This window comes from Phocoena phocoena, chromosome 1, assembly GCF_963924675.1.
Source record: "Phocoena phocoena chromosome 1, mPhoPho1.1, whole genome shotgun sequence".
Lineage (NCBI taxonomy): Eukaryota > Metazoa > Chordata > Mammalia > Artiodactyla > Phocoenidae > Phocoena > Phocoena phocoena.
Window position 1 is genome coordinate 41218918 of NC_089219.1, and position 24425 is coordinate 41243342.

The window sequence follows — 24425 nt, forward strand, 5'->3', positions numbered from 1 at the left end:
AAATTTTAGATATTACAATGATTTGTGGCCCTCCAATGGACCACAGTATATAAACACATATATAGTATACCTGTAGCATTAAAATTTTATGGAGATGAGTGGAATTAGAAAAATAAAATGTCTAAAAATCATTCTTAGTGGAGTGATAAGGAAAAAGAGTTTAAGAAACATGAGGTAGAGTAACAGAATTTAGTGAGTGATGGGATTGGGGTGGCAAGGGAAAGCCAAAGATGACTCTACATTAACATGAAGGTATTGGAATTTTTGAAATTTTTAAAAAGCCCTCAACTTGGCTCTTTCGGTTTTAAGTTAGAACATGGTAAGTTTGGTTTGGGAGGATGTCCAGTTTAAAATACCAGTAGAACATCTAGCTAGAGACACAATCAGGTAAATTAAAATATGGGACTACTGCCTCGAAGAGAGTTCAAGACTTATGATACTTTCTAAGGCAGTGCTATTCAAAATTTGGTCCATGGATTGATACTGACCTGCAACCTACTTATTATAGATATGATACGTACATATCTATAATACAGTATGATACGTTTATAGCCATTTGATATCCAAACTCATGATTGGTGTACTTATCTAGTTGAATAGGATATAACCAGTTTGGATGTTGACAAATTCATGTGGTGAATTGCATGTGGCATGAGCTTCATATAAGTCATGCAGAGCAGGACCACATACAGAGCCATGGCAAAGGAAATTTAAAAACAAAACAGTTCCTGTCCACACATAGTTCTGAGAAGCATTGTGCCAGTACATTGATTATGTTCTGATAATAATATAAAGATTATTACTTAATAAAAGTGTATTCCACAGTCTCTAAGAGGGCAGGGACACTAGTAAAGTGGCTAACAAAGAGTAAGTACTCAATCAAGCATTCCAATTTTTAGGCAAATGTTTTCTGTATGTACATAAGTGCATTTATCTTGGAAGATAATTCATAGTTTTCATCAGATTCTCAAAAATGCCTGTGACCTAGGATAGGCTAATAACTACTGCAGTACAAAGTATTTACTACTATTATCTCTGTAACGTCAGTATCTGCCACATAATTCATTCATCCTTCTGACAGATAGTTATTGAATGACTATTACAAGTCAGGCTCTAGTGATAGAGCAAATAGACAAAGTAACTGTTCTCGTAGGGGAGGAAGATAACGAAAGAAGTAAGTGAACAGGCAAAGAATAAAAACAGATGATATGATAGAGTGACTGGGTGACCACTTAAGACTGGCTAGTCAGAGAAGGTCTCTCCAAGGAAGCAATATGTAAGGTGAGATCTGAATGCTAAGATGCAAAGGGGATGGTGAAGGGGGAGGAGGTATCAGTAATCCAGGAAGAAGAAAGGATTTAACAGCCTAAACAAAGTGGAAACAAATCTACTTTGCTCTATGAACAGGCAGAAAGTCACTGTGGCTACAGCATTATTGGAAAGAGTGAGGATGGCATAATGTCAGAAAAGTAGTCAAGGGCCAGATCTGTAACATTTTTTAGTTAAGATAAGGAGTGTAGATTTTATTCTAACTCTGATGGGAAAGCAATAAAATGTTTTAAATAAGGAAGAAATAAGATATGATTTGAGTTTTTAAAGGATCACTCAAAATGCTGTGTTGAGAATGGATAATGGCACTGGGGGTGGAACATGAGTGGAGGAAACAAGAGGAACAGTAGTTCCCAATGAGAGATGTTGGTGGTTTGAATGAGGAAAGCAGATAGAAAGAAATTAATGGACTCAGGATATTTAATGAGCATAATTATAATTCTCAATGGATGGATGAATGGTGAATTATTAGATATGATAGTCAAGATTTACAAAGATTAAACTAAAGGTAGGTGAACTAAACCTTAGAGAATGTCTTAAGGGCCATGTGTGGATTAAAACAAGACAGGTTAGTCAGAGATGGGAGAAATGAGGATGGTATAGTCAACACTACTGGGGAAAAGAGTGGCAAAACGTAAGAATGATCATTAGAAATGCCATATGCTGCAAAAGAATCAAGAGCTAAAACAAGACCACTGAAGTACATGACTAACTCCCTGGCAAACTTTCAGAGAGCTATCTTCCTGGAGTAGTGAGGATATATACCAGACTGTAAGGATAAAGATATAATAGTTTACAGGGACATCTCTAGTTTTATGGGAAATCTTTCTAAAATCATCTTCTGTACATAGTTTCATCTTATCTTGATGATAAGCAGATATCTTGATGATTATATATTTAAATTTAGTTGTTTACTTCTATATTTTCTGCTTCCTCCCTTCTGTCAGCTTGTCAACTTTGCTTTCTGACCAAAGAGCATTCTTACCCTCAGGTTCCACCCTGTCTGCAAATTTCCTGAGCTGAAAACCCATATTGTCAAGATAGTTAGAACTCTGTCTAAAGAAGAAGAAATAAATTCTAAGTGTCTCCTCTAAAGAGCAAGGCGAATGAAATTTAGTGCATGTATTTTACAACTATGTTGGCTATTCAAAGGTTTCCACCTCACCCAATTCTCAGGAATACTCTCAAAAAATAAAATTGCTGAATAAGTGTTTGCTTTCTATAAATCAATATAGCCATGCTAAATGTCTCAACTTTGCATCCTATAACTTGAGGTTAATAGTTATGAAAATGCAATAAATGCACGTATAACTAATTTCATCTGGTAAAGTTTTACTCATTCTCACAATAATTCTTTCAACAAATACTTACTGAGCACCTAGCATGTGCCAGGCACTGTTCTGGGCAACAGGGAACAAAAGAAAGAAAAATCCCACCTTTACAGAGTTTATATTCTAGTGGAGGAGACAGACAATAAATAAATAAGTACACTTTACATTAGATTAGATAGTAGTGCTAAGAAGAAAACATAAAGCAGATATGGAATTAGGAAATGACAGGGAATAAGCTGAAATTTTTTACAGGGTAGCTAAGAGAGACCTCTATGAAAAGATGACATTTGAATAAAGAACAGAAGTGAGGGAAAAAAACAGGCTTTCAGGAAGAACATTCCCAGAAGAGTTTTAAAGTTCAGTTCCTATATTATCTTCTCTATAATATAATATAATCTCCTCTATAATAATATAATATAATATAATGTCTTCCTCAATGGCTTCTCACACTCACCCCACCCCATTCCATCCCACCCCATCCATACCCACACAAAATCAGTTACTTCCTTCTCAGAGCTTCCTTTACATTTCAGTACTGACCACTGACTATCTGCTAGACTTTTAGTAATTCTAATCCACACAACAACCCTTTAAGGCAAATATTGTTATACCTAGTTTAAAGATGTCCTGAGATTCCATGTTTAAATGACCTGTCCAAGGTACAACATTAATGAATGGTGGAGCTAAGATTTAATGCTGTATGCTCTGTAGAACTCTCTCTCTCTCTGACTATAACGCTTCCTTATTTTCCATAGCAGGCAAAAAGAAAAGGAGGGACAATTTCACTTATTCAAAAACTTCAGCCTGTCTGAAAGAAAAAGGATTTAAAAATAAACAGTAATTTCGCAAAATAAAGTGCAAACCCAGAGACTAAAGTAAAATCACATGGGTATATTTTCAAAACTAAATGATGTCTAATGACCAGCCCAAGCCATGGAATACAAACTCAGCAGGGAGCCAAAAATATCCTGTCATAAACATCATAACATTTCTATGGTTTGTTTTTGTATTTTTGTATAAACCAGACCCCAGAAAAATCTAGGCAGCCCTTCAGTCTGCACACATAAGCTCTATTTTAAAATGTAATAATCTGGTCAAGAACACAACTCACTTATCAAGGTGGCATAAAATAAGCATGACCTAGCTCAGGAAATTACTGGATTGGCAAGACTTTGAGCCACTAGCGTTAGCTCTCACCATCAAAACAGAGCTTCCGGAGCTTCCCTGGTGGCACAGTGGTTGAGAGTCCGCCTGCCGATGCAGGGGACACGGATTCGTGCCCCGGTCCGGGAAGATCCCACGTGCCACGGAGCGGCTGGGCCCGTGAGCCATGGCCGCTGAGTCTGCGCATCTGGAGCCTGTGCTCCGCAACGGGAGAGGCCACAACAGTGAGAGGCCCGTGTAACGAAAAAAAAAAAAAACAAAACCAGAGCTTCCCCTAAGGTTCAGCAAATCATGCCAATTACGATGCAGCAGGTGGTAAGTTGAAGACCCAGCCCCATCTTTTACAGGGACCTCAAGGAATCACTAAGCAAAATTTCTTGCCTTCCATAATGAGGCATGAATCAATCAGGGATCAGTCAGTAAAAGAGCCATGACAGGTATTTCATAAAAAGGAATGTATTGCAGGAAATTATGTAGTTGCAAAAGTGTTGGGAGAGCTAAAAGACCAAACAGATGAGAGCGGGGCAACACAGAGATTAACAGCAGCAGGAAGTCCCCACTACACCCACAGATAGAGGAGCAAAGGGAGAAGACAGTGAACCCTGGGAGCCAGGGCAATCCAACAAAGTTGGGGCCACAAGGAAGAGGCGGTCTGGCAAAACGACAAAGGAGATGTAGCCACTTCTGGAGATGCTGCCCAAAAAAGAAAGGAGGAGAAATACCCAGGCTTCTCCCTTCTCCATGCCCTTCAGTCTCCTGCTAGAGCCCCCTATTAGCTGAACCTAGCCAGAATCCAGATGACAGGGGAACCTGGGAAGTGCAATTTTCAGGGGGATCCCCCTCCGAAATACAAAGAAGAGAGGATAGGGAATGGAACTAACTGCAAAAAGGTCATAACCTGCACAAGATATCCCTACACTTTCAGAAGGCAAGTCTATTTGTAACCTGTATGACAACCCACAGTTCGTATGGATTTTTCAATACTGGAATATAATATCAAAGTATGACATTTTTATGGAGAGTGAAAAGTAAAACCACAGACAACATTCTAGCTTTGCTAACTAATGTACTTTTTAAAGTATTATAGGAAGCAGCTATAATAGAAACTAAAAAGAAAACTCTAATTAAAAATTTGTTATTTGGTTATCACTTAAAAAGTATTTATGTCTTAGATTTCAAACTACTACATACATATACTTATAATCATTCAAGTAATACTTTAAATCATTTTTAAAATTTTACTTATATATTTAATTTTTATTGGAGTATAGTTGCTTTACAATGTTGTGTTATTTTCTGCTGTACGGCAAAGTTAATCAGTTAAATACACACATACATCTCTTTGTTTTAGATTTCCTTCCCATTTAGGTCACCACAGAGCACTGAGTAGAGTTTCCTGTGCTATACAGTAGGTTCTCATTAGTTATCTATTTTATACATAGTATCAATAGTGTATATATGTCAATCCCAATCTCCCAATTCATCCCATCCCTCAGCTTCCCGCCTTGGTATCCATAAATTTGTTCTCTACATCTGTGTCTCTATTTTTACTTTGCAAGTAAGTTCATCTGTACCATTTTTCTAGATTCGACATATAAGGGATGTTAAAAGATATTTGTTTTTCTCTTTCTGACTTACTTCACTCTGTATGACAGTCTCTAGGTCTATCCACGTCTCTGCAAATGGCACAATTTTGTTTCTTTTTATGGCTGAGTTATATTCCATTGTATATACGTACCACATCTTCTTTATCCATTCCTCTGTTGATGGACATTTAGGTTGCTTCCATGTTCTGGCTATTGTATATAGTGCTGCAGTAAACATCGGGGTGCATGTATCTTTTTGAATTATGGTTTTCTTTGGGTATATGCCCAGGAGTGGGATTTGTGGGTCATATGGTAGTTCTATTTTTAGCTTTTTGAGGAACCTCCATACTGTTCTCCATAGTGGCTGTACCAATTTACATTCCCACCAACAGCATAGGAGGGTTCCCTTTTCTCCACACTCTCTCCAGCATTTATTGCTTGTAGTTTTTTTGATGATGGCCATTCTGACTGGTGTGAGGTGATACCTCATTGTAGTTTTGATTTGCATTTCTCTAATAATTATTGGTGTTGAGCATGTTTTCATGTGCTTTTTGGCCATCTGTATGCCTTCTTTGGAGAAATGTCTATTCAGATCTTCCCCTGGTTTTTGATTGGGTTATTTGTTTTTTGATATTGAGCTGCATGAGCTGTTTGTTTATTTTAGAGATTAATCCCTTACCACTTGCTTTGTTTGCAAATATCTTCTCCCATTCTGAGGGTTGTCTTTTTGTTTTGTTTATGGTTTCCTTTGCTGTGTAAAAGCTTTTAAGTTTAATCAGATCCCATTTATTTTTGTTTTAATTTTCATTACTCTAGGAGGTGGATCAAAAAAGATCTTGCTGTGATTTATGTCAGAGTGTTCTGCCTATGTTTCTCTCTAAGAGTTTTCTAGTGTACGGACTTACATTTAGGTCTTTGATCCATTTTGAGTTTATTTCTGTGTATGGTGTTAGGGAGTATTCAAATTTCACTCTCTTACATGTAGTTGTCCAGTTTTCCCAGCACCACTTATTGAAGAGACTATCTTTACTGGAAAGAGGAGGGCTATAAACAAACTCAATCAACCATATTTAGTCAAGTAATATGTCCCCTTTTTTGCAGTTATTTTACTACCAAAGCACAGGAGGGTGGTTTATGTGAACTGGAAGTCCCCTTCAAAGCAGTGTCTCAGATGATTTGAAAAGAGCAGTTGAAGAGATGTGCAAATGGATTTCATTAAACACAGTTCACACTTCAACAGCTCTTTCTGAGACCTTATGTCATCATAGAGGAAAGTTATTTGGGAATGAAATATTTTACTTCTTCCTCAAAGAGGAGGCAGAGGAAATAGGACAGAGGAAAATATACAAGTAGATATATAACCATATATATGCAGATATATATAATTCAGTAAAGAGGTGAGAAATTTAAAACTCAGGTGAAAATCCTACCATAAGAGAAGTTTAGCTTTGTTTCAATTATGAATCAGAAACAAAGAAGAGAATTAAATTATTCATCTACAGTTCATAGCTACTAATATTTCTCCTACAGAATTTCTAGATATGGTGAAACATTCCTTTATATTTCAAAACCATGCTGCTTTCTCCTAAATGTGCTCATTTTTTTTCTCTACAAGAGATAAAGACCTTGTAATGTGGCATGTTCTGGCATAAAGTGATAGTATTAATAGGAAGAAAATTTGATTCATGTCATATTAAAGATGATTTTTGTCTGTTTGTTATTGAGGTATAATTGACATATAAAATTATATTGATTTCAGGTGTACAACATAATGATTTGATATTTACACCCATTGTGAAATGACCACCACAATAAGTCTAGTTACCATCTGTCACCATACATAGTTACAAATTATTTTTTTCTTTTTTTTTTCTTGTGATGAGAACTTCCAAGATTTACTCTCTTGGAGACACTCAAATATGAAAAACAGTATTAACTATAGTCATCATGCTATATATTACAATCCTGTTACTTATTTACTTTATAACTGGACATTTGAACCTTTTGACCCCCTTCACCCATTTCACCAATCCCTCACTCCCCTCCCATCTGGCAAACACCAATCTGTTCTCTGTATCTATGAGCTTGGGTTTTTGTTTGTTTGGCTGCTTGTCTTGTTTTTATTTGTTTTGTTTTTGTTTTTTTGATCTCACGTATAAGTGATATCATACAGTATTTGTCTTTCTCTGACTTATTTAATTCAGCATAATGCCCTCAAAGTCCATCAATGTTGTTGCAAATGGCAGTATTTTCTTTTTTCCTTCTTTTTATGGCTGAATAATTTTAAATGTATATATGTACTTTAAAGACATTGTTAAATAAAAGCATTTGGATTTTACCCTGAAGACAATCAGGAGTCATGAAAGATTTTAAGCATAAAGAAATATGATCAGATGATTCACAGTATAGCTTTGGTGGCATTGTAGATGATGGACCAGAGAGAGGTTAGAAAGCTGCTGTACAAGTCCAGGAAATTTACTGATGACTTGGTCTAGGATAGAAGTTCTGGAGCTGAAAAGGTTGCAATATTTTATAACAATTCATTTAATAACAAGCAGAGGGAAACCAGAGTACATTGCCTAATACTTTCTCTTACCATCATCCCATGGGAAAATCCCAGTTTGGACAAGGGCCTAAACCCACTGGTCAGGGACGAAGCTCTGGATTAGCAAAGCAAACAGTATAGTAATCACGTAGGTCAGGAGGGTTCACAGGGCAGAAGTGATATAGGGTGACAATGTGAAGAGAAAGAGACCAACCTTCAAGGAGACACATACAAACCAGGTTCAGGATGTGGACACATGGATGTTGTCATCCAGTATTTGCTCTAAAAGGTTTTGTTTTTTTTTTCTTGTAGATCAATGTGTTGTTTTTTTGTGTGTGTTTTTTTAACATCTTTATTGGAGTATAATTGCTTTACAATGGTGTATTAGTTTCTACTTTAGAACAAAGTGAATCAGCTATACATATATATATATCCCCATATCTCCTCCCTCTTGAATTTCCAGCATACGTATTTCTTTGAGAATAGAGAGAAGGGAATGACAGAATACATATATTAGAAATGAATTTTAAGGTAAAGAGAAATAAAGTGTATTTAATAAAAAGTTTTAGTGAGCCCTTACTCTCAATAATACTCTCCATTTTTGAGAGCTAGTTGCAGTTTGCCATTCCCTGAAAGTATCATTATCTCTCTAGCATTCATGTCTTTCTGCATGACAAGAACTAGGTAGTCTTTCCCAAAAGCCAAAATTTACCAGATAAATTGTTATTACTCATTCAAGCTTTAGCTAATAGTAGCCTCCTCTAATAAACAGTCTGCAAATTTATCTCCCCAATACCATGCTGAAAAAGACATGCTTTTGCTATGTTTTATTACTTGGTACTTATTATATCCTGGTTAGCCTCAGACAAACCCCAGGCTCTGTCTGTTGTCCCAGACTCCCCTCCAGGTTAGCATTTGTTGTGGGCAAAGATATTTACTTTAGATGATAAATTTTGTGGTCAATTCAATCAGAGCCTTTGTCAGTCTCTCCCACTAAACTCCTTTAAACCAGGAACTGTATATTGTATTCTTCCCACAGGATAAAACATATCTGCTGGTTGGTAGATTTATAAAGAAGAAAAAAGTAAGATTCTTTCATATTCCTCAAAACAATCCAAATCAAGGACTCGCCATAATTATGTACAAACTTAAAACACTTCTTCCTGAAACAGGACAGCTTATCTAAATGTGGTGAGAATGAAGAGTGAGGGAACCTTCTACAAAAGGCAGATTAATTTTTCCTTAGAGATTCTATAAACCTACGCCTCATATACTACAAGATTTTATTTGATTTTTAAACATTTTGAAATTGTCTTCTAACATTAAAATTTTATACTAGGGAAGTTTTCTCACTTTAAAGGTTAATGGGCATAAGCTCTTCATTTGTGGTAATCAATGACCAGTATAATCTATTTTCTGCTATAATCACTTCATTCTGCAATTTAGGAAATTTAGTATCATATTTTTAACTTAAAGTTACAACAATCTTATTTTTCTCAGAAGTTAAAAAGACCTAAAGGCAAAATTTTAAATTACGAAACTGCTAAATACCTAACACAGAGATAAGTGCTTTCATATGGATTATGACCCCATGTAATGCACAGATTATGGAGCCAGACTGACTGGGTTTGGATCCCAGTTCAGATCACCAGCAACGTGATCTTGGTAAAATTATTCAACCTCTCTGTGTCTGTTTCCTCATCTGTTAAATGAAAATAACAATAGAATCTACCTCATAGGGTTGATATGAGACTTGAATGAATCACTCATGTCAAACACTTGGACCTCTGTATGGCACATAATAAATTCAATATTAGTGTTTATATTACTATTATTTTAATCTTACCCAACTTAGGTTCAAATACCCACTCTGATACTTGGTTGGTTAACTGTATAGCCATGGGCAAATTACTTAACCTCTCTAGGCCTCTACTTATCTGTAAGACAGAATAATAATACCTACCTCATAAGGTGTGAGGATTCAATGAGATAAAGTATGTAGAAGAATGTGTGAGCCTCACATACTGCCTGTGACTAACTATTAATAATTAGCCATTAATACGCAGACCCAGATTCAAATCCTGACTCTACCACTTAGAAGCTGTGTAACCTTGACACATGTTAACCTCTCTAAACTTCATTTTCTTCATCTGTGAAGCAGCATTAGTAATACTTACTTTACAGAATTGTGATAACTGTATTCACTTAATATACATTTAATGATCACCTATTATGTACTAGGCTCTTGACTAAGCCTTGGATACATGGTGGCAAACAAGAGCTCCTACAGAGCTTACAAACTTCAAACATCTAAATGAGTACTTCTAGAATTAATATTGTTAAATGGCCAAAATACCCAAAGCAATCTACAGATTTAATGCAATCCCTATCAAATTACCCATGACATTTCTCACAGAAGTAGAACGTATAATCCTAAAATTTTTACAGCACCATAAAAGACCCAGAATTGCCAAAGCATTCCTAAGAAAAAAGAACAAACCAGGAGGCATAACCTTCACACACTTCAGACAATACTGCAAAGCAACAGTAATCAAAACAGCATGGTACTGGCACAAAAACAGACATATGGATCAATGGAAGAGAATAGGCAGCCCAAAAATAAACCCACACACATACGGTCAGTTAATCTTTGAAAAAGGAGGCAAGAATATACAATGGAAAAAAGACAGCCTCTTCAGCAAATGGTGACTCTTGATGGTGTTGGGAAAGCTGGACAGCCACATGTAAATCAACAAAGTTAGAACACACCCTCACACCATACAAAAAAATACACTCAAAATGGCTTAAAAACTTAAATATAAGACATGACACCATAAAACTCCTATAAGACAACATAAGCAAAATATTCTTGGACATCAATTGTACCAATGTTTTATTAGCTCAGTCCCCAAGGCAATAGAAATAAAAGCAAAAATAAACAAATGGGACCTAATCAAACTTACAAGCTTTTACACAGCAAAGGAAACCATATGCAAAATGAAAGGACAGCCTATGGATTGGGAGAAAATATTTGCAAACGATGCAACCAACAAGAACTTAATTTCCAAAACAGACAGACAGCTCATACAACTCAATAACAAAAAAACAAACAACTATAGTGTAGTTGTCAACAATCCTTGGCATTCCTTGGCTTGTAGCTATATCATTCGAATTTCTACCTCCATTTTCACTTGGCCATCTTCCCTCTGTGTACATCTGGATCCCTAAATACCTCTTCTCATATAGGGTGGATTAGGGTCCATCCTAATCCATCCAGTATGGCTTCATCTTAACTTGATTGCATCTTCAAAGTCCCTATTTCCAAATAAGGCAACACTCCCAGGTACCAGGGGTAGAAACATCAAAATATCCTTTTTTGGGGGTACTGGGGTTGCAATTCAACCCACAAAACCTGGTAAGATATATGTTTGCCAGAGTGTGGAATGTAAACCTGAAAAATATTCAGAGGCCTGCCACATGATGGAGTCTTTTAGGTAACTAATGCGACATGCCAGGACATCTTTAAGGTAAAGGAAAAGTCACTACATCATGTATCTCTTAGCATTAAGAAAGAAGCATAGTACTTGGTAGGTCTCTTTGTACTTGTGGACTCTTCCATCACACTTGGTAATACTGCATTAATTGAATTTATCAGGAGGCTCAGAAGGCTAATTTTAAGTGGGCAAAAAATGACTCAAGAGGAGCAACATAGCACGACAGCAGAGTAGGAAATCTTGGATCTGCCTTGTCCCCACAAACATACCAAGTTAGCAACAAGATTCTCTTTGTGAGAAATCCAGAAACTAACTGAAATATTCCTGTACCCTGGGCAAGTTTGAAACTAGACTCACCAAATCTGGCAGGGAGAGTCAAGACCCAATCTCAACAGAATTTCTACAGCTCACATAGCACCGTATGATCAGAAAGAGACTCTTTAGCTCCCAGTTTCTCCCAGGGGAGGGAAATTGTTGGCTCACATGTCCAGCACCCCAAGTTTTCCAAGTAGGATCCCCAAAGGTCTGGCTTCTCTGCTGCTATGTTTGGGGCTCTGACAGATTCTAGCACAGTCTATTTGCCTGGGAGAGAAAGGAGATGGCAGCTTGGGCTGGTAAACACCATAGTTCCTTCTCTGGCACAGCACAAAGGGAGAAGATAAAAAATCAAGGCTCTCAGCTTCCCACTGGGGATGGAAAGACTTGATCCATGTGTCCAGTACCCCAGCTTCTCTAAGACTGCACAAAGAACTGGCACCTGTCTTGCTCATCTTGGAACGCTGATGGAATCAGAACAATCTAGCCACCTGGGGGAGATAGAGACAGAGATTTAAACTGGTGGACACCATAGCTCCTGCCTCCTTCTCAGCACGGAGTAGGTGGACAAAAACAAAGCTGCCTGATTCTCACCGGTAAGGGGAAAAGTTGGTCCAGGTATCCAATGCCACAATCTTTCCAGGGACTACTCAAAGGACAGGCTTCTAGCTTGCCTGCCTCAGAGTACTGAGGGGATCTGGGATCTGGCATAATCAAACCACCTGTGGCAGGGTGGGGTGTCTAGTGAAAACAGAGATGAAGATTTGGGCTGGCAGTCACCATAGTCCTCCCTCCCAGTTAAGCACAGAGCCAGTGGACAAAAATCCCTAGTTCTTAGCTTCTCACTGGGGAAGGAAAGAGTTAGACAGAGCATTCAACAATATAACTTTTCCAGAGACTGCCTGAGGAATTGGCTTCAGACTTGCTTGTCATGGTACACTGATGGGACCTGGCACATCCTAGATACCTGGGGTCTTCAAAGAACCAACAAAAGTGGGTTGGACTACCTCAAAGTTTCAAGAGGCCCTCAGGTTCTTCTCCTGTATGAGGCTAGTGCATGAACAATGGGAGAGGTAACTGCTCCATCCAATGTGCAGAAACCAACACAGAGAGTCAAGGAAAATGACGGTTCAGGCAGAGATGTTACCAAACAAACGAACAAGATAAATCTCTAGGAAATACAAGCAAAATAACTACAAGATTAATAGAAATCAATTAAAAAAATGGAAATAGTAAATACTTCCATAGCAGTAATCACTATAAATGTAAATGGATTAAATTCCTCAATCAAAAGGCATAGAGTAGTTGAGTGGATTAAAAAACCACACCTATTTGCTATCTACAAAAAACTCACTTGAAATTTAAGAACACAAATAGGTGAAAGAGAAGAGATGGAAAAGCTACTCCTCATTAATGAAAGCAGGGGTGGCCATATTTATATCAGGAAAAAATAGACTTTAAGTCAAAATCTATTATAAGAGAAAAAGAAGTACATAACAATGATAAAAAGGCCAATTCAACAGGAAGATATCATAATCAAAAATGTATATGCACCCAACAACAGAGTACCTAAATACATAAAGCAAATGTTGACAGAACAGAAAGGGAAATAGACAGCATGACAATAATAGTAGGAGAATTCAATACCCCACTTTCAATAATAAATAGAATATCCAGATAGAAAGTCAGGAAAGAAACAGAGGACGAACAACATTATAAACCTAAGAGAAATATACATAACATTCTGCCCAACAGCAGCAGAATACATATTCTTTTCAACTGAACATGGAACTTTATAGATCACAAGTTTGGTCACAAAACAAGTCTAAACAGATTAAAGAAGGCTGAAATCACGCAAAGTATCTTTTCTGACCACAATGGTATAAAACTAAAATGAACAGCAGAAGAAAAACTGGAAATTCACGAATATGTGGAAGTTAAATGACAAACTCTTGAACAACAATTTTGTCAGAAAAGAAATCAAAGAAAACTCCTAAAGACAAATAAACAAACAAAAACCACAACATACCAAAACTTATAGGCTACAGCAAGAGTAGTACTGAAAAGGAAGTTTACTGTCATAAAGAGACACATTGAGAGAATAGAAAGATCAAATGAACAACTTAATTTACATTTCAAGGAGCTAGAAGAACAAAATAAGCACAAAGTTAGCAGAAGGAAAGAAATAGCAAAGATTAGAATAGAAATAAGTGAAATAGAGAATAGTAAAACAATGAAATTGAGTTTTTTTGAAAGCTAAAACTGACAAACCCTTAGCTAAACTAAGAAAAAGGAAAGAAGACTCAAATAAATAAAATCCAAAATGAAAGAGGAGACATTAGAACTGAGGCCACAGAAATAAAAAGGATTATAAAAGACTACTATGAACTACATCAACTGAATAATCTTTAAAAAAAAAATGGATAAATTCCTAGAATCATACACCCTACCAAGACTGAACTGTGAAGAAATAGAAAGTCTGAACAGACCTAAAACTAATATAGAGATTGAATCACTAAACAAAAACCTCGCAACAAAGAAAAGCCCAGGACCAGATGGATTCCCTGGTGATTTTTACCAAATATTCAAAGAATTAATGCCAATATTTTTAAACTTTTCCAAAAAACTGAAGAGAAGGAAACACTTCCAAACTCATTTCATGAGGCCACCATTATCCTGATACAAGGTACCTTTACCAGTTGACTTTGACAGACAAGTATAACACAAGAAAACAAAACTATAGGCCAATATCCCTGATGAATACTGATGCAAAAATCCTCAATAAAATACTGGAAAACTTAATCCAACAGCAAATTGAAATGATCATACACTATGAACAAGTGGAATTTATCCCTGGGATATAAGGATGGCTCAACATATGAAAACAAATTAATGTGATACACCACAATGACAAAATAAAGGGTAAAAATCACATATCTGTCTCAACAGAAGTTGAAAAAGGATTGAACAATATTCAACATCCTTTCATGATAAAAATGCTCAACACACCAGGAATAGAAAGAAAGCATTTCAACATAATAAAGGCAATATATGAAAAGCTCTGCTGGAAGACTGAAAGCTTTTCCTCTAAGAACAAGGCAATGATGCCCACTCTTGCCAGTTGCTTAACATAGTACGAGAAGTCCTAGCCAGAGCAATTAAGCAAGAAAAAGAAATAAAAGGCATTCAAATCGGAAAGGAAGAAGCAAAACCGTCCCTGTGTGCAAATGACATAATGTTATATATATAAACTCTGAAAGACTCAATTTAAAAAATTTTAAAGCTACAAGATGAATTCAGTGACGTTTTAGGATACATTGACATACAAAAATCAGTCTCATTTCTATTCACTAACAACAGACTATGTGAAAAGGAAATCGGGAAACCAATCCCATTTACAACAGCCCCAAAGGAATAAACTTAACAAAGGAAGTGGAAAACCTGTATACTGAAAACTAGAAAACACTGATGAAAGTAATTAAAGAAGAAACATATAAATGGAAAGACAACCCATGTTCATGAATTGGAAGACTCAGTATTCTTAAAATGTCCATGCTATCAAAGCAATCTACAGATTCAATGCAGTCCCTATCAAAACCCCAATGGCATTTTTTTATAGAAATAGAAAAAATGTTAAAATCCATATAGAAACACAAAAGATAACAAATAGCCAAATCAATCTTATGAAAGAACAAAGTGGGAGGCATCAAAGTTCCCAGTTTCCAAATACATTGCAAAGCTACAGTAATCAAAAAAGTATGGTACTGGTATAAAGACAGAATTGTAGACCTATGGAATTCAATAAAGAGCCTAGAAATAAATTCACACATATATGATCAACTGGCCTTCAACAAGGGTGCCAAGAATATACAATCAATAAAGGGTGGTCTCTTCAACAAAAGTGTTAGTCAAATCAGTATCTGGGTATCCAGTTGCAAAAGAATGAAATTGGACCCTTTTGTTATACCCTAAACAAAAATAAACTCAAAATAGATTAAACACTTAACCATAACATTGAAACTGTAGAATTCCTAGATGAAAACATAGAGAAAAACTTCATTACATTGGTATTGGCAATGATTTCCTTGATATGACACCAAGAGCACAGGCAACAAAAGCAAAAATAGACCAGTGGGACTACATCAAACTTAAAGGCTTCTGCAGAGCAAACAAAACAGTTAACAGAGTAAAAGGCAACCTACAGAATGAAAGGAAATATTTGTAAACTATATTTCTGATAAGGAATTAATCTTCAAAATATATAAGGAACTCGAACTCATAGTAAAAAAAACTAATAATCTAGTTTAAAATGGGCTAAGAACTAGAATAGACATTTCTCTAAAAAAGACATACAAGTGGCCAACAGGTAAATGGAAAAAAAAAAAGCTTAATGTCACTAATTATCAGGGAAATGTAAATCAAAACCATGAGATACCACCTCACACCTGTCAGGATGACTATTATCAAAAAAAAGAAAACCACAAAAGACAAAAGTGCTAGTGAGGATATGGAGACATTGGCACTCTTGGACACTATTGGTGGAAATGCATAATGGTACATCTACTATGGAAAACAGTATAGAGGTTCCTCCAAAAAAAAAAAAAAGAACTATCAGATGATCCAGCAATTCTACTCCTGGGCATTTATCCAAACTAATTGAAATCAGAATCTCAAAGAGATTATTAGCACTCCTATGTTCACTTCAGCATTATTCACAATAGTCAAGACACAGAAAAAAACTAAATATCCACAGATAGATGAATGAATGAAAGAAAATGTGGTATATTCATACAATAGAATATCATTCAGCCTTAAAAAAGAAGGAAATTATGCAATACACAACAAAAGCATGAACCCTGAGAATATTATGCTAAGTGGTATTATATTAAGCCAGTTTGACAGACAAATATTGCATGATTCCAACTCTGTGAGGTATCTAAAATAGTTAAATTCATAGAATCAAAGAGTCGAATGGTGGTTGTCAGGGGCTAAGAGGAGAGAGGAATCGGGAGTAAACTAATCAATGGGCACAACGTTTCAGTTAAGCAAGATGAATAAGTTCTGGAGATCTGCTACTCAAGATTGTACCTAAAGTCAACAATATTGCATTGTACACTTAAAATTTTGTTAAGAGAGTAGATCTCATGTTAAGTATTCTTGCCAAAATAAAATTAAATTTTAAAAAGAGATCCAATAAGGCTAGAGACAACCATGATAGATAAGACACTGCAAAATCTATGACAAGCAGATCCCTGGAGTTCCAGAGCAAAAGATGTTTTCTGCAGTACAAAACTACCATGTGAAAAGCAGCTCCGGGAAAAGTCCTGATGCCTACTAAATATTGAGCTTCTAATCATGAGACACCAAGTAATGGTGTAATTTAAGTGACAGGGAGCAAACCCTGACTCCAGTGACACCTACCTCTGTTACACAAATGCCATTCCCTCAGCTCACGCCTATGGCCTCATGGAAGGTTCCCTGAGGAAGACAACTCAAGACTGACTAACAGATGAACTGGCTTAATATGTTGGCACAAGTTAAAAAAAAACACCTGTTGCTGCCATATAATATCACTCAGTTTTCTTTAAATGATGTGGTGATAGGAAAATCTCCCAGTGAACAGAGCTTACAGCAGTACACTTACTCCTCTCCTTTGTATGGAGGTAGAAGTAGTACGAGGTAAAGATATACATGGACTTGTGGGCAATGGCAAATGTCTTGTAGGTTGGTTGGTAACAGGACCGTAAAGAACAAGATTGAAAGACTGCAGTCATGGAGGTCTGGGACAGGGACATGGGAATGGAACAATGGGAATGGGTACAAAGTATTCAAATCCTTGGTTATGAAGTCATAACCAAAGAAAATGTTGAAGATCCTCCATGCTCATCAGACAATACCTAACACAGAGGAGGCATTAAACAAAAAGGTGGATGGAATAATTCATGCAGTGGACATCAGTCAACCTTGCCTAACAGAAGAAAGAATAAATTAGACATGATGATAGAGATAAGGAACCTGTGCATGAATCCTCCTGAGTGGGCTCCCTCTAACCAAGGCTAATCTACCTACAACCACTACTGTACCTGTTCACGGACATATTCTTTGTTGGCTTTTCTTCATTTCCTGTCTTACTCTCCCTACTCCCCCACCTGTTCTTCCTGAGATACCCACCTAAATATAAAACCTTTACCTAAGTCCTTGTCTCAGTATGAGATACAACTTTCCAAGACTGAGCCAGGAAGAATTAGAAAATATGAACAGACCTATGACAAGTAATGAAGTTGAAACTGTAATTTAAAATCTTCCAACAAACAAAAGTCCAGAATCAGATGGCTTCATGGGCGAATTCTATCAAACATTTAGAGAAGAGCTAACACTGATCCTTCTCAAACTCTTCCAAAAAATTGCAGAGGAAGGAACACTCTTAAATTCGTTCTACAAAGCCACCATCACCCTGATACCAAAATCAGACAAAGATACCACAGAAAAAAAGAAAATTACAGACCAATATCACTGATGAATATAGATGCAAAAATTCTCAACAAAATACTAGCAAGCAGAATCCAACAACATATTAAAAGGATCATACACCATGTTCAAGTGGGATTTATCCCAGGAATGCAAGGATTCTTCAATATATACAAATCAATGTGATACACCATATTAACAAGTTAAAGAATAAAAACCATATGAGCATCTCGATAGATGCAGTAAAAGTTTTTCACAAAATTCAACACCCACTTATGATAAAAACTCTCAAGAAAATGGGCAAAGAGGGAACCTACTTCAATATGATAAAGGCCATATATGACAAAGCTACAGCAAACCTCATACTCAATGGTGAAAAACTGAAAGCATTTCCACTAAGATCAGGAACAAGAAAAGGATGCCCACTCTCGCCACTCTTATTCAACATAGTTTTGGAAGTTCTAGCCACAGCAATCTGAGAATAAAAAGAAATAAATGGAATCCAAATTGGAAAAGAAGAAGTAAAACAGTCACTGTTTGCAGATGACATGATACTATACATAGAAAATCCTAAAGATGCCACCAGAAAACTACTACAACTAATCAATGAATTTCATAAGGTTGAAGGATGCAAAATTAATGCACAGAAATCTCTGGCATTCCTGTACACTAACAACAAAAAACAAGAAAGAGAAATCAAATAAACAATCCCATTTACCATCGCAACAAAAAGAAAAAAATACCTAGGCATAAACCTATCTAAGGAGGCAAAAGATTTGTACTTAGAAAACTATAAAACACTGATGAAAGAAATCAAACATAACATAAACATACTGCGAGATATACCAGGTTCTTGGATTGTAAGAATCAATATTATGAAAATGACTATACTACCCAAAGCAATCTACAGATCCAATGTAATCCCTATCAAACTATCAAGGGCATTTTTCACAGAATTGGAACAAAAAATTCTACAATCTGTATGGAAACACAAAAGACCCCAAATAGCCAAAGCAATCTTGAGAAAGAAAAATGGGGCCGGAGGAATCAGGCTACCTGACTTCAAACTATACTACAAAGCTACAGTAATCAAGATAGTATGGTACTGGCAGGCACAAAAAGAGAAATACAGATCAGTGGTACAGGATAGAAAGCCCAGAGATAAACCCACGCATATATGGTCACCTAATTTTTGACAAAAGAGGCAAGAACATACAATAGAGAAAAGACAGTCTCTTCAATAAGTGGTGCTGGGAAAACTGGACCCCTACATGTAAAAGAATGAAATTAGAACACTCCCTAACACCATACACAAAAATAAACTCCAAATGGATTAAAGACCTAAATGTAAGACTGGATAAAACTTGTAGATGATAACATAGGAAAAACAATCTTTGACATAAACCACAGCAAGATCTTTTTTGATCCACCTCCTAGAATAATGAAAATAAAAACGAAAATTAAAAAACCAGACCTAATGAAACTTAAAAGCTTTTGCGCAGCAAAGAAAACCATAAACAAGAGAAAAAGACAACCCTCAAAATGGGACTAAATATTTGCAAATGAAACAGTGGACAAAGGATTAATATCCAAAATATACAAACAGTTCATGCAGCTCAATATCAAAAAAAACCAAACAACCCAATTAAAAAATGGGTGGAACACTTAAATACACATTTCACCAAAGAAGACATACAGATGGCCAAGAGGCCTGTATGTCTTAGAGCCTGTCTGTATGACCTAGAGCCTGTCATACAGAGTGAAGTGAGCCAGAAAGAAAAAAACAAATATCGTATATTAACGCATATATGTGGAATCTAAAAAAATGGTACAGATGAACCTATTTGTAGGGCAGGAATAGAGACATGGACACAGAGAATGGACATGTGGACACAGTGGGGAAAGGGGAGGGTGAGATGAATTGGGAGATTAGGTTTGACATAAATACACTACCATGTGTAAAATAGATAGCTAGTGGGAATGTGCTGTATAGCACAGGGAGTTCAGCTCAGTGCTCTGTGATGACCTAGGTGGGGGGTGGGGAAGGGGAGGGAGGTCCAAGAGAGAGGCGATATAGGCATACAAATGCTGATTCACTTCATTGTACAGCAGAAACTAACACAACATTGTAATTTTACTCCAATAAATAAATAAATAAATAAAATATACAACCTCTACCTAAGTCCTTATCTCAGTATGATTGTGGGAGGAACCCAATTTAAGGCTCTGATATTGCAAGGTTTTTCTAAGGGTTGGAAATAACACAAATACACCAAGAAAAATTCTGGTACATTTTAGCACCCTTGAAATGTTGATATTATTCATGTGCCAGAATTAGTACCTGGGATATTGCTAGATATTGTGCTAAGTCTATTTTGTATGTTATCTCTAATTTGCACAATAATTATACAATACAGATACTTATTTTCCTAATTTTAAGTAAACTTTAAGTGATAACATCAGCATGACATAACCAAGTACGTGCTAAAGTTAATATATGAACCTAAGTCTGTCTGAAACCAAAACCTGTGCTTTTTGGTATTATACTATGTTACCTCTTGTTTAAAAAAAATTAGTTAGCATGCCCTCTGGATTCATCCATGTTGTCACAAATGGCAGGATGTCCTTTATATGGCTGAATAATACTTCATTATATATTATATTTATATATATTCCATCACTCATATATATCGTGTGTGTGTGTGTGTGTGTGTGTGTGTGTATATATATATATAATATTTTCTGTAGCCATTCATCCAGCAAAGTACATTTAGGTTGTTTCCACATCTTGCTATTGTGAATAATGCTGCAGTGAAGTTGATTTCATAGAAACAGAGCAAAGAATGGTGGTTGCCTGGGGCTGAGGGAAGGGGAAATGGGGTGATGTAGGTCAAGGGGTACAAATTTTCAGTTATAAGTTCTGAGGCTCTAATGCACAGCATGGTGACTAGAGTTAAAGAATATGGTATTGTATACTTGAAAATTTCTGACAGTAGATCTTAAGCATTTTCACCACAGGGAGGGGAAAGCAGATAGCTATGTTAACTATGTGAGGTGATGGATGTGTTTATTATCATGATTTTGGTAATTGTTCTACAATATACATGTATATCAAATCATTACATCATACACCTTAAATATATGCAATTATATTTGTCAACTATTCCTCAATAAAGTTAAAAAAACAACAAAGTATATCAGCCATCTGGATATCTAAAAGAAAAGTTCAGGTGCAGTATTAAGCTAAAAATCCTGATTTCTGATGTAGTCATAGCATATTTTCATGCTGCACCAATAATAAAGACTATTCTATTTTCTTTCAAGAGGAAATAAAACATTAATTTTTAAAGATTACACAAATAAATGTAGTAAAACTCCATTGGGAGAATTAAAAATAAAAGTTTTTAAGTTTTTATTTCTATTGTCTGAAATGATATATAAATAACTACCATATCTTTATTTCACTGATGCTTTTTCATGCCATGGTAACTTAATACAACATACTAAATCTCTCAGGCTAACCAATTAATTTGAAGTATGAATTATAGTGCACTTCTCACATTCAATACACATATATGCATATCAATCATGGAAGAATAATCAAATTGCATATGATGGCAACCAAACATAGTATTTATTTGGATAGTTTATTTTAAAACAGTAGTAAATTTTTCTTTATCATAAAACCTTTTCCTATATATCTTATCACCTAGTGAGAAATTTTCAACAATATGTTTATTATTCATGTCATAAGTTGACCTATAATAAGGTAATACATATATGCAGTGGTTAAAAGTATGGCCTGTGGAGCCAGAAAATTCTCAGTTTCAAATTCAGCTACACCACTTGTCAGTCATGCAATTCAAGGTAAATAACTTTACATCTCTGAGCATCACTTTCCTCACCTACAAAGAGAGATATAATACCTCAGAAGTCTTTTGTGTGTATTAAATGAGATAAACTATGTATATCATTCCTTACAGGGTACGGCAAACAATAAGTAATAAAGTGATAATTACTATTGTTTTTTTCCTTTATGTTCTTGCTGTTATTAGTTAAATTTTTATTTAAATGTAAAAATATTTTTATTAATCTTAAAATCTCACTTTATGAAGACCATTTTGTTCACTATCTGTCCTCCTTCATTTATTAATTTCTCTGGTGCTCTCTCTCGCTCTCGCTCTCTCTCCCCACTCCTTCTGGGGCTCCCATTATGCATATACTGATCTCTTTGATGGTATTGCATAAACCCCTTAAGCTTTCTTCACTTTATTTCATTCTTTTTACTTAAGTTCCTCTGATTCCATTATTTCCAATAATATGTATTCAAATTCACTGATTCTTTATTCTGCTTTAGTCTGACATTAAAGTCCTGTAGGAAGTTTTCTCAGTTCAGCTACTGTGTTCTTCAGCTTCATGCTTTCTATCAACATTTGGTACTTTCAGCATTCTCTCTCTCTCTGATGAAACTGTCACTTTGTTCATGCAATGTTTTCCTGACCTTGGTAAAAATCTTTATGACAGTTATTTTGATTTCTCTGTCAGGTAAATCATGTAACTCCATTTCTTTAGAGTCAGTTTCTGATAGTACACTAGGTGCTAAGGAACAAAAATTAATAAGAAACCATCACTGACTTCAAGGACTTTTCAGTGATAAGGAAAAGGAAAGAGATCATTAAATGACTGCAATGCAATAAAAACTATCATAGCAGAGGCCAGTAAATCATAGAAGAGGTGCCTGTAAATATACAGGTAGAGACGGCCAAACCTGCCTGGGAGGTACTGTGTCTCAGAGGAAGAAATGCTGGCCTGAGTCTGAATTAACATTTTACCAAGTAGAGAAAGGCATCTGGGGCACAGAGAAAACAGCATCTGCAAAGGTACAAAGACTTGAGAGAAGTTGGTAGACTGGGGAACAGCAAGCAATTAAATATGGCTTTTTATCAAAGCTAACAGAAAATTAATCTTTCCACATCTTTTTAATTGTTGGTAAAACAACCATGGTACTTAGGGGTTCAGAGAACTGTCATATAACTGGAATGTCCCTTCAATCACACACACACATGCAAACACATTACTCAAAACCAAAAATAATCAACAACTGTATATAAAACAAAGCTATGTTTAACTTTCTCATTAATATTTTCAACATATTCTGAATACCTACTATGTGCTTATATGCCATTCAGAGTATGAGGCTCAGATATAAAGAAGTTAACATGATTCAACTACTACTGGGTGGAAATTCACAATTAAGCCCTGTTCTCCCCTATCAGAATACTCACAGCATTTGCTGTTTACAAAGTATATTACTTTTTCTGTTTTGTTTGTGTTCAACTGAATCTTTTCTTTTTTTTTTTTTGAATCTTTTCTTTAATTGCTTCTTTATAGAGAAGACTGCTCTCAAAAAGACTAAGAACCAGGTATACAGTAGACATTGAATAATTAATAATTTATCAAGTATTCAAATTATATTAGTTTTATCCCAAAAGAAATAATATCTGGGTATTTGATAAAATATAAGGTACTGCATAAATGTTCATTAGTACTACCATTATCCTTCTAATCATTTATCACAACCAAAACATAGCACTTCATTTTTAAGTATTTCCAAGTTAGTTCATTCAAAATGGATTTTTCCTGACAACTTATTTCATTATGGTAAAAAATTAAATGGGTTGAATCACACTAAATGGTCAGATGGCATTAGATTCCAAAAATGACTCACTAGACAAGCTCAAAAGAAAAGGCCTTTGATACACTCACCACTTTCAAAGCAAGCATCAAAGATAAGATGTCCTTTCTTGGGCTGTCCACAGTATCCAGTTGGAAGCACCATATATTTGTTCACATTCCCTCCGATGGTATCATCATTTCCCAGATCATAGCCTATTGTTCAAAAAATTGGCTCATGTTAAACAGAAATCATAATGCATTTAGTAACAGAAATCCAATAAAATTTTTACCCCCCTCCCCTGTAATTTGGTGCTTATCCAGGCATTAAAAAATTTAACCACATATTGTGGTAAAGTAGAAAGAGAATAATTTTTAAATCAAAAAGATATAGGCTCAAATCTTATCACTACTACATGTTAATTCTCTGTGTCACAAAGCAATCAACCAAACCCTTTTAAGCCTCAGTTTCTCTCATCCACAAAAAGGGAATGGTAAAACCCATATTTCTAAACTGTGT

At 35.7% G+C, this 24425-nt stretch overlaps 1 protein-coding gene across 1 annotated transcript in view; it reads right to left on the bottom strand.

Moving 5' to 3' along the window:
• The window catches only part of AGBL4 (AGBL carboxypeptidase 4), a 1274144-nt gene extending 1250073 nt beyond the window's left edge, over positions 1–24071 (bottom strand). The window contains exon 1 of the mRNA XM_065887781.1: positions 23999–24071. Within this exon, the coding sequence (XP_065743853.1) occupies positions 23999–24071 (73 nt within the window). The remainder of the gene's footprint in view (positions 1–23998) is intronic.
• Between the last annotated feature and the right edge of the window lie 354 nt (positions 24072–24425).